Source organism: Rattus norvegicus, chromosome 12 (assembly GCF_036323735.1).
Source record: "Rattus norvegicus strain BN/NHsdMcwi chromosome 12, GRCr8, whole genome shotgun sequence".
NCBI classification, from domain to species: Eukaryota; Metazoa; Chordata; class Mammalia; order Rodentia; family Muridae; genus Rattus; species Rattus norvegicus.
Window position 1 is genome coordinate 21,093,096 of NC_086030.1, and position 14,376 is coordinate 21,107,471.

The 14,376-nt window shown below is 41.2% G+C and overlaps 1 protein-coding gene across 3 annotated transcripts in view; it reads right to left on the reverse strand.

The window, feature by feature from the left end:
- Window positions 1-14,376, reverse strand: part of Znf846 (zinc finger protein 846) — a 33,610-nt gene continuing 19,234 nt past the window's right edge. For all 3 annotated transcript variants that reach the window (XM_039089397.2, XM_039089398.2, NM_001107127.2), the window contains 3 exon segments: window positions 13,793-13,919; window positions 12,109-12,201; window positions 1-2,592 (listed from right to left, as the gene is read on the reverse strand). In XM_039089397.2, coding sequence (XP_038945325.1) covers window positions 809-2,592; window positions 12,109-12,201; window positions 13,793-13,919 — 2,004 coding nt within the window. In that variant the 3' untranslated portion in view covers window positions 1-808.

Below are 14,376 nucleotides of genomic sequence, written 5' to 3' on the forward strand. Positions count from 1 at the left end.
TGTGGTAGCATATGCCTTTAATCCAAATGCTTGGGGGGCAGAGGCAGAAGCAGGTGGATTTCCATGAGTCTGAAGCCAGCCTGGTCTACATAGGGAAATGTAGTCTCAAGAAAAAAAACAGATAGGTGTATTACTCCATTGTCCAGGCTAGCCTTGTCTCACTACAAATGAAATGTAAGCTGCAGTACCAAGAATGCAGAGATCAAAAGCAAATGCTCCTTGAAACACCTCTAGATTATTTATACTCATGGGATGCCTTACTTTCCTGGGCTCCCTAAGCTCCCCCAGATTAGCATGGTTTATCATGTGTGTGAGTTTCCTGTCAATGGGGTCTCCCTTGTTGAAACATTTCCCTTGTTGTTGAAACTTAAATGGCAGTTGTAAGTTTTCAGGCAGTTGGTGAGTTGCTTGATGATAGAAAATTTTCCTGCATTGTTTATGTTGATGGGATTTTTGCCTGGTTACATCACCCCTTGTTGTGTTACAGCTCTACTGCACCCTTCATAGTCATTGGCTTTGTCACTTGTACGAACTCACTAATGTTTGATGATGTAACTTCAACACGGCATTCTTACATTTCCTATGGCTTCTCACCGGTATAAAGTCTCTGACCGATAGTGAGGCATAACTCCTGCACAAAACTAACTTTCATACTTTTCCATTTGTAAGGTTTATTCCTGGCATGGGTTTTCTGATGTAGGCTGAGATGTAACCGTAGCACATTTTCCCACATGCATGGGACGTCTCACCTGTGTAAGCTCTCTGTTAAGTCCAACTAGATTAAGAACCTCCTTCATAATTTACATCCCTACAGTTTCTCACCCAGATAGGGCTTTTCACCTTTGTGTGTCTTCTGATGTCTCGTGAGGTATGACTTCCGGGAGAAAGCTTTCCCACATTTCTTACACTCAAATGGCTTTTCGGATTTGTGGATTACCTGGTGTCGAGTGAGGTATGCCTTGAGATAGAAAGTTTTCCTGCATTCCTTGCATTCATAGGCTCTCTCCCCAGTGTGAGTCGTCTCGTGCTGCATCAGTTGCGACTTACGAGAGAAGGCTTTCCTGCACTCTTTACATTCGTACGGCCTCTCACCTGTGTGGGTTTTCTGATGTTGCGTGAGGTGCGACTTCCGGGCAAATGCATTCCCACATTCTTTACACTTATGTGGCTTCTCGCCTGTATGGATTTTCTGATGTTGGGTGAGGTGTGAATTTCGGAAGAAAGCTTTCTGACATTCTTTGCACTCAAAGGGCTTCTCCCCTGTGTGTGTTCTCTGATGCTGAGTGAGTTGTGACCTCAGGTAGAAAGACTTCTTACATTCTTTACATTCGTAGGGCTTTTCGGGTGCATGGATTCCCTGATGCCGGGTGAGGTGTGACTTATGACAAAAAGCTTTCCTGCATTCTTTACATTCATGGGGCTTCTCCCCTGTATGAGTCCTCTGATGTCGAGCGAGCTGTGACTTGTGGGAGAAAGTTTTCATGCAATCATTACATCCGTAAGGTTTCTCAAGAGTATGAGGTCTGTGATGCTGAGTGAGGCTTGATATGTAGAAGTAAATTTTCATTAATTCTTTGCAGTCACTTTGCTGTTCAGTTGTATGAGCTGTCTGATATTGAGACAGTAGTGAATTATGGTAGAAAGCCTTACTACATTTTCTACCCTCACAGGCTTTCTCCTCTGTATAAAGTCTCTGATGTTGGGTGAGGGCTGACTCATCACAGCGAGTTTCTCTGCTTTCCTTACCCCCACAGGCTTTCTCCCAGGCATGTGGTTTCTGCTGGCTGATGTTCTCTGACTCATGGCAAAAGGTTTTCCCAGATACTTTACATTCATAAATTTGTTTCTCTCTGTGAAGCTTTTGATCAACTGTTTGCAGCTCGGCATCCAGGCAGAAGAATTTGATGTTTTCCTTGTGTGCTTGGGGCTTTTTCCCTGCATGTGCTTCCTGGTGTATAAGATATAATGATTTGTTAAGGATGGGTTTCTCGTAATCACATTTGTTATCATTTCCTCCCATGTGCATGTTGTCATGGTTGCTGAATTCAGTCTTGTTAGAGAATGTTTTATGACATATATTCCATCCCAAAGTTTCCTTTCTTAACTGAGTCATATATTGGGCAGGAAGTTCTACCTCATCAAAGGATTTATCACAGTCATTGCACTTCCTAGGGGTTTCCTGAACACAAAATATCTGAGGTGTTAATATTGCTTTCGTGTGGAAGGCTTCATCTGATTCAAAATACTGAAATTGACACTGATCCTTGCTATGGTGAGTAAAATGCTCAGGATATGAGAGGGCTTCCTGAGTTCCGCTCAGATCATGAGGTTCTTCTGTACTCTGCCTCTCACCAGCCTCTGTAGGCAAAGGTACATCTTGCGGTGGATTAACAAGCTCCTGAAAGCACATTCTAGAACAGACTTCATTCTTCATAGTCATATTTGAAATGCAGTTTGAGTCCACTTTGTATGTGTTTTCTACTTCAACCTTATCTTCATTTGATGTATTTCTCCTGGTGATTTTGACTTGCCTCAAATACTTCTCTTGACTTTGCTGGATTTTTTCAACTGGAGCACTCCATTTATGGACATCTAAGATGATATTAAAATGGTTGTTTAATAAGAGATAGGTGCTCTTAAGAATCAACATTAAAAATTTATATTTGACATTCACAACTATTTATAGAATTTGACTATTAGTCTGAGAAATTGTGTCATTTTTGATAAAAATGTATCTCGGAGTGCATGAACTCTTTTCGGTGTCCTGACTGGGACAGTGATGGTTATGACAGTTATTTGGCTATACAGTAAGTAGAAGAGTAAATTTTGTTCTGTGTTAAAATAAAGAATTGAATCCTGGAAAGATCAGGAATTCAAGGCCCATACCTAAGCATAGTAAAAGCAATGTACAGCACACCAGTAGCCAACGTCAAACTAAATGGAGAGAAACTTGAAGCAATCCCACGAAAATCAAAGACTCGACAAGGCTGCCCACTCTCTCCCTACCTATTCAATACAGTATTCAAAGTCCTAGCCAGAGCAATCAGACAACAAAAGGAGGTCAAAGGGATACAAATTGGAAAGGAAGAAGTCAAAATATCACTATTTGCAGATGATGTGATAGTGTACTTAAGTGATCCCAAAAGTTTCACCAGAGAACCACTAAGCCTCATAACCAACTTCAGCAAAGTGGCTGGGTATAAAATTAACTCAAACAAATCAGTAGCCTTCCTCTACTCAAAGGATAAACAGGGTGAGAAAGAAATTAGGGAACAATACCCTTCACAATAGTAAAAAATAATATAAAATACCTTGGTGTGACTCTAACCAAGCAAGTGAAAGATCTGTATGACAAGAACTTCAAGCCCCTGAAGAAAGAAATTGAAGAAGATCTCAGAAGATGGAAAGATCTCCCATGCTCATAGATTGGCAGGATTAATATATTAAAAATGGCCATTTTACCAAAAACGATCTACAGATTCAATGCAATCCCCATCAAAATACCAATCCAATTCTTCAGAGAGTTAGACAGAACAATTTGCAAATTCATCTGGAATAAAAAAAACCCAGGATAGCGTAAAACTATCCTCAACAATAAAAGGACTTCTGGGGGAATCACTATCCCTGAATGCAAGCAGTATTACAGAGAAATAGTGATAAAAACTGCATGGTATTGGTACAGAGACAGACAGACAGACCAGTGGAATAGAATTGAAGACCCAGAAATGAACCCACATACCTATGGTCACTTGATCTTTGACAAAGGAGCTAAAATCATCCAGTGGAAAAAAGAAAGCATTTTCAGCAAATGGTGCTGGTTCAACTGGAGGTCAGCATGTAACTGAATGCAAATTGATCCATTCTTATCTCCGTGTACAAAACTCAAGTCCAAGTGGATCAAGGACCTTCACATAAAACCAAATACACTCAAACTAATAGAAGAAAAAGTGGAGAAGAGCCTTGAACACATGGGCACTGGAGAAAATTTCCTAAACAAAACAACAATGGCTTATGCTCAAGATCAAGAATCGACAAATGGGACCTCATAAAATTTCAAAGCTTCTGTAAGGTAAAGGACACTGTCATTAGGACAAAACAGCAACCAACAGATTGGGAAAATGTCTTTACCAATCCTACATCTGATAGAGGCTAATATCCAATATCTACAAAAAACTCAAAAAGTTAGACTCCAGAGAATCAAATAACCCTATTAAAACTGGGGTACGAGCTAACAAAGAATTCTTAGATGAGGAATATCGAATGGCCGAGAAGAACCTAAAGAAATGCTCAACATTCTTAGTTATCAGGGAAATGCAAATCAAAACAACCCTGAGATTCCACCTCATAGCAGTGAGAATGGTTAAGATTAAAAACTCTGGCGACAGCAGATGCTGGCGAGGATGTGGAGAAAGAGGAACAGTCCTCCATTGTTGGTGGGATTGCAGACTGGTACAACCATTCTGGAAATCAGTCTGGAGGTTCCTCAGAAAATTGGACATTGAACTGCCTGGGGATCCAGCTATACCTCTCTTGGGCATATACCCAAAAGATGCTCCAACATATAAAAAAGACACGTGCTCCACTATGTTCATCGCAGCCTTATTTATAATAGCCAGAAGCTGGAAAGAACCCAGATGCCCTTCACAGAGGAATGGATACAGAAAATGTGGTACATCTACACAATGGAATATTACTCAGCTATCAAAAACAACGAGTTTATGAAATTCGTAGGCAAATGGTTGGAACTGGAAAATATCATCCTGAGTGAGGTAACCCAATCACAGAAAAACACACATGGTATGCACTCATTGATAAGTGGATATTAACACAAAAGCTCAGAATACCCAAGATACAGTCAACAGACCACATGAAGCTCAAGAAGAAGGATGACCAAAGTGCAGATGCTTCAGTCCTTCTTAGAAGGTGGAACAAAAATATTAATAGGAGGAAATAAGGAAACAAAGTTTGGAGCAGAGACTGAAGGAATGGCCATTCAGAGCCTGACCCACCTGGGGATCCAGCCCATATATATACAGCCACCAAATCCAGACAACATTGCTGATGCCAAGAAGTACATGCTGACAGGAGCCTGATATAGCTGTCTCCTAAGAGGCTCAGCCAGAGTATGAATAATACAGAGGTGAATGCTTGCAGCCAACCATTCAACTGAGTATGAGGTGCCCATTGGAGGAGTTAGAGAAAGGACAGAAGAAGCTGAAGAGGTTTGCAACCCCATAAGAACAACAATACCAACAAACTGGAGGTCCCAGGGACTAAACCACCATCCAAAGAGCACACATAGACAGACCATGGCTCCAGTTGCATATGTAGCAGAGGATGGCCTTGCTGGGCACCAATGGGAGGAGAAGCCCTTGGTCCTGCCAAGGCTGGAACCCCCAGTGTAGGGGAATGTCAGAGTGGGGATGCAGGAAGGGGTGGGTGGTTGGGTGGGGGAACACCCTCATAGAAGAAGGGCGAGGGAAGATGGGATCTGGAGTTTATAGACAGGAAACCAGAAAAGGGGATAACACTTGAAATATAAATAAAAATATCCAATAAAAATATTGAGAGGTAGGATCCACACATTCACACATCATAGGCCATTAAACTCCTTTGAAATATTGCTTCTTTGTTCCTCCAGGTAAGCTCCACTCTTCTTCACCTTATAAGATACCTGCCTCTTCCAAGATCATACCTCTGTGGGCTTCCAGGCAACAGACTTTATATTTGGTTATTTCAGACTCTCACCCCTCTATGATGGCTGCCAGACTATCCTTCTTCTATGGGATACTGCATCCCAATGCAGTCAGCCCTCTGTTTCTACAGTCTTTCAGGATCCTCTAGGATCTCACTTCCTAATGCAGCTAAGTAGAGCCATTCTCTTCATCCTATAGGCCTTCTAACTCCACATCTAGATTACCTAGAATCATGTGCCTCCAATCCACCAGTTGATCACAGTTTACTCAAAGTAGGGCATTCAAGCATTGAGAGACACCAGGAAGCTATGAAAGAGAGGGCCAGCAAGGGCTGTGTTGATCACTGGATTACTGTTAGCACAGACAGTAAAGTACTCTAAAGAGACTACTAAAGACAGAACCTGTAGGCCTTAATACTAACCCTACAGAGGAAGTAAAGTGCCAACCCTCTTACATATTAATCCTTTCCAGAACAGTGCTCATACCTCCACTGAAAAGGAAAGGGATTTGAACAAAAAAGAAAGAAACTCAAAAAGCAAATTACTTCATGCCAGGCTTGCACAGAAACAAATGTAACATGAAAATCATGACAACTTGCTCTCCCCCACAATTATGACCCCTATGGAATGACCTGGAAAAATTCCCAGGCAACAAATTCAAAGGAATGATCTTAACTATGTTCAAACAACTCAAAGGCAGTATGGATATTTTCCAAGAGAGCAAAAACAAAGCTGAATGAAATGAGGAAGTCAATCTAAGACTTGAAAATAGAATTCAACAGAGGCAGAACTTCTGAAGAAAATCCAAACTGCATCAATTACTAGAAATTAAAAACCCCAAAAGCCAAATAAAAACTTCAGTGAAAAGCTTTCTCAATAAAATGGATCATGTGGAAAACAGTGTCCAGGCTAGAAGACAAGAGAGGGGAATTGTATTACCTAATAGAAGTCAATGATACAGTAAAACTATGAGCAGACTATGGGAGTGTTTTGGGACACCATCAAAATACCTAACCTTTGAATTATGGCCATAGAAAAAGAAGAATATCACAACAAAGACATACATATAAAACCATAAAAGAAATGTCCCAAAATCTAGAAAAGGATACCCTATCCGGGCACAAGAGGCCTACGGAATACCAAATAAACTAGACCAGAAAAGAAACTCAATTCCCCACAACATATCATAGTTAAAGCACTACAAAGTAGAGAAAGAGTGTGGGAGCTACAAGAGAGAAATGTCAAATCACGGATAAATGCAGGCCAATGGAATAGTGTAGATTATGCCATAGAAACTTTAAATGTCAGAAGTGCCTGGAAGGATGTATTTCAAGCTCTGAAAGATCAACTGCCAACCCAGAGAAGGATATTAAAGGAACTTATGAGCAGTAAGCTAGCTCTACAGAGGATACTGGGAAGGAAAAGGGGAGATAGCAGAACATAGGCTGTGTGTGTGTGTGTGTGTGTGTGTGTGTGTGTGTGTGTGTGTATGTGTGTGTGTGTGTGTGTCTGCCTGCCTGTCTGCCTGTTTGTCTGTCTGTCTGTAAAATATTAAGAAGATAGATGGATTAGGGAGAAGAGAAGGAAGGGAATGGATTAGCCAAAACTAAGAACACAGATAAAGCTTATGAAAATCCATTAAAGTTTGTATAGTTTAATACACACACACAGAGTCTCTCTCTCTCTCTCTCTCTCTCTCTCACACACACACACACACACACACACACACACACACACACACACGCACAGACAGACAGACATAGACAGAGAGACACACACAGAGGAGTTTGATCAGAAGTACCCTCTCTGTGTGAATAATGCAGAAATCATGATTTATCAAATGAAAACCTCAGTACAAGGCATGAAATATCTCCCTATTAGCTACTGGTTACTGAGTCCCCAGAGGTACCTCAAACAACACAACCTGTTGACTTGACTCTTGTTTGCCCATGATGACTAGCTGGCAGGACCCTGCTACTGAAGATACCATTCACTGTAGATGCAGACCTACAGAAACCAACCTTAGCTGAGTAGGAAGCTCTGTCTTTATTGGGGAGCTTACACAGTGCCAGAAAATGCCATTCAGGTTGCCCGGAGAGGAAAGGCATTAGAGGTCTCATTCAGTGCTAGACCCTGCACGTTACAATACCGACCTTCCTGATGAGCTGTGCCCGCAGGTACGACAGCGATAGTGATGGGTTAAGGTTAATCAACCACTTTTTTGCCTGGATCTGAGGCTTGCTTCACAGGGAGTATTTTATGCCCACTACTATAAACCTGGTCAAAAGCTCATAACTGTATGTATAATACATTTTTTTTAAAAAGATTGAAACGGTAGTGAGAAATCCAATCAAGGGAAGTTCAAAATCAGATGGATTCATTGTGGAGTCCTCCCGTCTCTTTAAAGAAGGTCTGACAACTGTGCTTTCCTCACACTTTTCTGTAAAGGAAGAGGAATTGCCCTGGTGCTCTGTGTTTTGATGCTAATTCTGTTTCCTCAACAGGAGTGGATCACATACTCAGATGACTTCATGTGAACCTCCTTCCCATTTTAACTGGCCAAATCAATAAATAAATAAATGCTAGAGCCTGTGGTTGGGCAGTGGAAGGGGAAGATGGGGCTGGAGGTCTTAGAGAGGGGGAAGAGAGCAAGGAGGAGAGGAGACAAGGAGAGTGAGGGGAGACAGAGGAAGAAGGAGGAAGAGGAGGTGGAAGGAAGATGGAGCAGAACCACATGGCCCAGAGAAGCCAAAAGAAGCAAGAGATCTCACAGCTGGAGAAGAGAGCAGTGCAGGGGTGAACCTGCTCAATCTAGGTGTGCGGCTTATAACTATTGTAGCTGAGCTGTGTGTTCTTTGCATGGGCTTATTGGGGTTGGAGTTTTACAGCAACACACTGCACACATCCTGAGACCCAGACCCTGCCTTAATACCCAAACCTGGTAAAGATATAAGAAAATGGTAAGACAGCTTTCCTTATGGTGGCAGATGCAAAAATCCACAACAATTCTTGAAAACCCAATTCGAGGGCACATCAAGGAGATCACACACAAATTGAACGCCACCACTGAAACAAACCAGATACACACATAAAACATAAAGACAATTGCCGGCCCCTCCGATGCCCATGGGAAGAACAGGCAGTAAAAAGTGGTGAGTGAACTGTGAGGTTAAAAACACAACTTATGGGGTTGGGGATTTGGCTCAGTGGTAGAGCGCTTGCCTAGCAAGCGCAAGGCCCTGGGTTCGGTCCCCAGCTTCGAAAAAAAGTAAAAAAAAAAAAAAAAAAAAAAAAGCAAAAAAAAAAAAAAAAACAAAAAACCAAAACCACAACTTACATGAATAATGAAAGAATAAGCTAAAGGAAGGAGGCAGAGAAAGGGATACATGAGAGAATGGAAGTTATATACCAAAAAAAAAAAAAAAAGAGGGGGGGCAGGCATGGTGGCGTATGCCTTTAATCCCAGCACCCAGGAGGCAGAGGCAGGCAGAACTCTGAGTCTGAGAGCAGCCTGATCTGCATAGCGAGACAGGGAAGCCACATGCCACAATAGAGAGACACGTGCCTCAAAAATAAAATAAAGTAAAACAAAATGCAGGCCAAAAAAAAAAAAAAAAAGCATACGTGAAAGAAAGCATATAAGGTAAAAGAACCTATTTTAGAACTTAATATAATTTAATATTTGTAAGTGTATATATATTTATGATATTATATCAATTATATATAACATGTATAACATTATATTATAGTATAATATAAAATATAAGTTAAAAAGAACTTGGAAGGACAAAACACATAAAGATAGAGGTATAAGGAGACTAAAAATAAAACAGAAGACTTAAAAAATGAAAGTAAACAGTAATACTAATTACCCAGCAAAAATAAAATAGGTCACAGAAAGAACTGGTATGGTTTAAATCTAACATCCCTCCAGTATCGAGGGGTGGAAACTGAAGTTCTGCCTGGAGTTTAATATTACCTGGGGTCTTTATTGCCTTATCAGGTGGTACTGGGTGCTGCATGCTGGGTGCTGGGTGCTAGGTTCTGGGTGCTGACAGAGGGCTGGGCCGATCAAGGCTATGTTATAAGTGACAGGGCTGCATTTTATTTTGAACGTTTCCTGTTTTCATAAAAAGAGTCACTGCTAACATCAGCAAACTTCATGGTGTGTGTGTCAGAATTTCAGTTGCTCCAGACACAATTTTGTGCATGGAGGGAAGGTGATGTCTACTTGAGTCTGACTGAGCTTTCAGACCGTGGAAGTCGAAAGCCTGCTGACTGCAGGCTGAGTCTTGCTATTATTCTCTGAGGAAACCCAGACGTGATTGGGGCTCCCAGCTCAGCATAGGGGGAAAGATCCGCAGACACTCTCTACCCTCTCAATTTACTCCGGCTCAAGCTTCTCAGTGCTTCTGCACCAGACCCTGCTAACCAACACAACTGTGTCTTGTGGCCATTTCCTGTACAGAAACCCTGCAAGTGGGTTCAGCGCCTTCTTGGTTTGTGATTATTTCCAACTTTCAGGCTCCAAGAGCAGCTCAGTCTTAAATAACAGGACCACTCTCAAGGTGGCGGGTGTTTCTAGCATCCCAAGAAATGTGGAGAAATGAAAAAATGACTTCTCCATGATAGTCCACAGTAAAAAAAAAAAAAAAAAAAAAAAAAAAAGAAAGTCAGGTAAAACCACCTCAATGAATGGAATGGTCATAGAAGTCACTAGTGGAGGAATGTGGATCCACCAGCACCGGGCTTCTCTGTAATCTCCAGGCTAGATTGTTGGTGTGGCTTTAGGGTGCTCTTGCTCTCAGGGGATGAGGTTGGACTTGAGTAGCCCCCATCTTTTTTCTTTTTTCTTTTTTTCTTTTTTTTTTTTTTTCGGAGCTGGGGACTGAACCCAGGACCTTGTGCTTGCTAGGCAAGTGCTCTGCCACTGAGCTAAATCCCCAACCCCGAGTAGCCCCCATTTTTGTCTACTTTGCCTTTGTGTTTTTCTGTCTTTCAGCTATCCCCACATCATATGGGTTTGTTCTCTCTCTGTCCTCAGAATATACTCTCTCCTTAGTTACACACTGGTCTTCCCATTCCCAAATCAGTAAAACCTTCTAGCTGCCACTTTTCTCCTGAACCTGTGAGTTATTCTTTTCTTGTTTTCTTAAAATTTCACAGGTAACTGCAGTGATAACTGTAACTTTAAAACAGAAGGCCACTGTTTTCCCCATTTGTATATCTAAGTTAACCAAGACAACTGGTTTTTGTTGCTGTGATAAAACGCCATAAAGAAAAGCAACCCAGGGAGGAAAGCGTTTATTTGCCTTATACATCTTGCTTATATTTCGTCACTGATGGAAGTCAGAGCAGGAAATCAAATCAGGAACCTGAAGGCAGGATCGGAAGCATAGACCGTGGGGGAACACTGGTCACTGACTTGCTCCCAATGGCTTGCTCAACCTGCTCTGTTAGAGCACCCACAGCTACCTGCTCAGGGGCAGTACCCCACAGAGTAGGCTGAGCCCTCCCCAGATCAATCACTGATTAAGAAAATCACCCACAGGCTTGCCTATGGTGAATCTGATAGAAACATTTTCTCATTTGAAGCTTGTCTCTTCCTAGGTGACCCTGGCCTATGCTACTGATGAAGCAGTAGCTCCTACAATGCTGAGGCAGGGCTTAGCTGGTAAGGAAGTAACTCACTGGACGCTGGCTCGCTTGACGCTCTTCTTCAAACATAACCCCCGTTTTTCCTCTCCTCTTGCTAAAAAACCTTTGTGACTCTTCTCTCTTTGTTTCATTTTTTTCTTCTCACTGAATATAAATTCCAAAAGATGAAACATTTGTGTGATCACTATTGCTACCCGAACAATTACAAAGACAACAACCTGGCAATCAAAGAGGAAGAACCAAATAAATAAATAAATAAATAGATAAATAAATAAATAAATAAAAGAAAAAGTCAATGAATGCCTAATTAATTACTAATTAAGAAAATTAATTACTAATTAGAAATTAGCCTATGAGAAGGAGGAAAAGACAAGTGAGGGGTGGAGGTGGGGATGTAACTCAGTTACTAGAGTGTTTTTCTAGAATGTCTAAAGCCCTGGGTTTGATCCTCAGCACTTCAAAAAAAAAAAAAAAAAGAAAAGAAAATAAAATAGAAAAACAGGGAAAGCATGAGAATTCCCACATAGTAGTAGAGAGTTTGAGCAAATACGATTCTTCAACAATCACCATCAAACCGAACCAAAACAGGGAAATGGTTAGACACAGAGATCCCAATTTGGAGAGTTTATAAAACGAGTGTCTGATTCACAAGCCCACTCAAGAGCTGGCTTTGCTAAAAGCTGGAGAAAGCGCTGAGATGCGACTGACTGCCGAGCTCATGTCTTGCTGACTCTTGCCCAGTAGCATTGACTAACCTGGCAGGCACTGCTCTATGGCTTCTGCAACGTCCCATGGTTCAAATCCTTTTTCCAACTTGGAGATCAACTCAGGTTTGACTAAACAGTACCCTGTAAATGGGAAATAAAAAAAATATTTGTACCAAAGTGCTAAGTCAGGTTTATGGACAAGAGACAGCAGTACTATTTTTAGGGTCTTCGTAAAAACACCAAAGTCTGAAACTATATGGTTACTACTAGTAAAATTGCTGAGAAATAAATTCAGAATTCAATCTGTAATAGCTACAAGTATTTTAATATTTATGGTTATTTGATTATTTATGTTTGTGTGTGTTCTGTGTGGAGATGATGGTAGAGGCTAGAGGAGGGAGTTGGGTCCTTGCCTTCAGGGGGAGTTTACAGGCAGTTGGGAACCATCGGATCTGGGTGCTGAGAATTGACCACATTCATGGATTAAAAGAAATTGTGAACATTTCCAACTAACCAAGGTGATTAACACATTTAATGAAATTTCCATTTCAGTACAAAAAAGAAAAAAAAAACAGTTATTTTAATACATGTCTTCAAAACATACTTCAAAGATACAATAACTCAAACAGTCTGTGCTCAGCATAAAAAGAGACATACACCAGCAGAACAAAGTCAAGAACCCAGATAAAGCTCCACAGCTATACAGTGTCACACTTTGGATCTGCTTTCACTAACCCAAGTGTTAGGATTACAGGCACATGCCACCATTTATTCCTGCTTTAAAACTTTCAGTCTTGTGTTCATTATGGTATTGTTCACAAAACAAAAATATGTGATCAATGTTCATCAGCCCATGTTTTCTTTTATTAAGTGACAATTTTGTCACATGACAGAGGGAGAGTATTATAGGTATAGCACAGCACAGCTAGTTCCTCTGTGAACAGTTGTCACCATCTTTAAGCAAGACAGCTGTGGCCTACAGGAGACACCACTCCAGTTATGGCAATAGAGTGGAGCAAACCATACAACAGCAGACATACAGGTCTACGATAATAGTCATGGATGCGAATATTCCCTCTTTTTTTTTTTTTTTTGGTTCTTTTTTTCGGAGCTGGGGACCAAACCCAGGGCCTTGCGCTTCCTAGGTAAGCACTCTACCACTGAGCTAAATCCCCAACCCCGCTAATATTCCCTCTTAAGGCAGTCATTAGTGCAGGACATGAAAATCCAATGATGGCTCTCTCCCACTCACCTGTATGTGCTCTTAATAAACTAACTTTGGCACTCAAGCAAGGTAGAACAGACAGATATTTCTTCCAACAATTCCCACTTATTTGGGGTGGTCAGAGTTTCTTCTATGTCTCTCCAGGAAAGCCACAATACATAAGTGAAATATATCAGGTTTAAAAAAATTAAGAAGGAAAAAAAGAGAGAAACAAAAGGACAATGCCGTATGCTCTCATTACACTCGAAAACTTAAATTGAATCAAAGAAGTAAAAGACAGAACAGTGGCTACAGCATATGGAAAACGAGTAGGGGAAGTAGAGTGGTTAGTACATCCTGGGTACAGTGAAAGGGAGGAGTAAATTATAATGTTGTATAGTCCCTCGTACTACATGTCAGTTAAAAATGTATAATATCTACTAGTGTGAAAAGGTAGCACTGATTACTGTCCTTATCAACAAAGAAGAAAGTAATTGCTAATGAGGGTTGCAGAGGGCTTAGACTCACCCAACCACACCAGGCTCCTGTAGTTCTCCAGCATCACGTCCCTGTAGAGGGTCCTCTGAACAGCATCCAGCTCCTGCCATTCCTGCCAAGTGAAGTCTACGGCTACGTCCTCAAATGACACCAATCCCTGCAACGACACACTGCTCGTCAACCCCAGGCCTCAGCCTTGAGAACACAAAATCAGAAAGATCATGTATTTGGCGCACACACACACACACACACACACACACACACACACCCCACCCCTTCTCACTACTGTCTTTCTAGTGTTTAATAGAAGATGCAGCTTAATTTATATTCGGTATTACGTGACAAAGAAAACTGACTGTAAATATCCCACCCCTGACTAATTCATGGATTCAAAAAAATGTTACAATTTCCCAAGGAATCACAATATAAAGTCCATAGATGAATAAACATGAAAAGCTTTTTTTTTTTAAAATTCCTTTGAAAAATAGAATTAAAGTAATGGATATACTGGAGGGATGGCTTTTAGCCATTTAAGAACACCAGCTGCTCCTTCAGAAGTCCCAGGTTCAACTCACAGTGCCTACATGGCTGCTCACAACCATCGACAACTCCAG